The sequence below is a fragment of the Cebus imitator genome, unplaced genomic scaffold, assembly GCF_001604975.1.
Source record: "Cebus imitator isolate Cc_AM_T3 unplaced genomic scaffold, Cebus_imitator-1.0 Scaffold318, whole genome shotgun sequence".
Classification (NCBI taxonomy): Eukaryota; Metazoa; Chordata; class Mammalia; order Primates; family Cebidae; genus Cebus; species Cebus imitator.
In genome coordinates, this window is record NW_016107633.1 from 547573 (window position 1) to 548822 (window position 1250).

The window sequence follows — 1250 nt, forward strand, 5'->3', positions numbered from 1 at the left end:
TCCTGAGTAGCTGGGATTACAGGCACGCGCCACCACGCCCAGCTAATTTTTTGTATTTTTAGTAGAGACGGGGGTTTCACCATGTTGACCAGGATGGTCTCGATCTCTTGACCTCGTGATCCACCCGCCTCAGCCTCCCAAAGTGCTGGGATTACATGCTTGAGCCACCGCGCCCGGCCCGGCTTTCTGTTACGTGTAACCAAAACAACCAAAGAGAACGTCTGTGGACGCAGAATCTCTACACTTTCACTGGGCTGTGTCACATGATTTTTACTCAGTTTGAGCCAATGTATTTCTTTTAGTTTCAATCAGTTCAAGAGTCTGTAGATACCAATGAGGGCTTACCTCGGCCAAGTCAGGGCTCTCTCTGCTGACAAACCTGGGCCCCATGAACCTTGATAGACATCTTTGAAGTGAACACACTGGGGCTGCAGGACTTCTTCTCCTTCCCAAGTTCCAGCTTGAAAAGGGGCCACAGGACTTGGTAAAAACAGAAGTGCAAGTGCCTGGAAACTCAACACTCTTCCCATCAAAGCAGGCGACGTACAAGTTGCTCCCCGTGGAGCAGCCGCACTCAGTGGGGGGCACGCAGTCAGTGCCACTGAACACAAAGCCTGGGTCACACTGGCAGCCGTCCTGGCACGGAGTCGAGCAGCTGTCAGGCCGGGCAGGCCCGGCACAAGAGCTGGGACAGGAGGAGCCGCAGCGCTTGTAATGGCTATGGGGAGGACAGGCCAGCTCTGGAAGAAAACAGGTGGGGGTTAAATAATTGGGCAAACATTACAATTCTGGAGCATTTCCAACCAGAAGAGGACCAATGGAGCAGAGAGAGGGTTGCGGGGGCCAAGGGTAAGTCATAAAGGCAAAGGTGGCGGGGAGGTGGAGGCGTCAGCAGGATGTCGCATAATGATGGCGGTGTGATTATGATGGTGATAATCGTGGTGGTGGTGGTGAGAGTGATGGTGGTGATAGTGCTGGTGATGGTGATGGTGTTGACGGCGATGGTAACGACGGTGATGGTGGTGATGATGGCTGCGGTTCTGGTAACAATGATAATGATGGTGGTAGTGATAATGGCAATGGTAATTATAGCAGTGGTGGTGGTGATGATGGTGATGATGGTGGTGATGGTGGTGGTGGTGATGGTGGTGGTGATGGTGGTGGTGGTGATGGTGGTGGTGATGGTGGTGGTGGTGATGGTGATGGTGGTGATGGTGATGATGGTGATGGTGGTGGTGGTTGTGATGGTG

At 53.0% G+C, this 1250-nt stretch overlaps 1 protein-coding gene across 1 annotated transcript in view; it reads right to left on the reverse strand.

The window, feature by feature from the left end:
• Window positions 1-1250, reverse strand: part of LOC119467690 (alpha-tectorin-like) — a 12651-nt gene that overhangs the window by 8944 nt on the left and 2457 nt on the right. The window contains exon 2 of the mRNA XM_037729824.1: window positions 346-740. Coding sequence (XP_037585752.1) covers window positions 346-740 — 395 coding nt within the window. The remainder of the gene's footprint in view (window positions 1-345; window positions 741-1250) is intronic.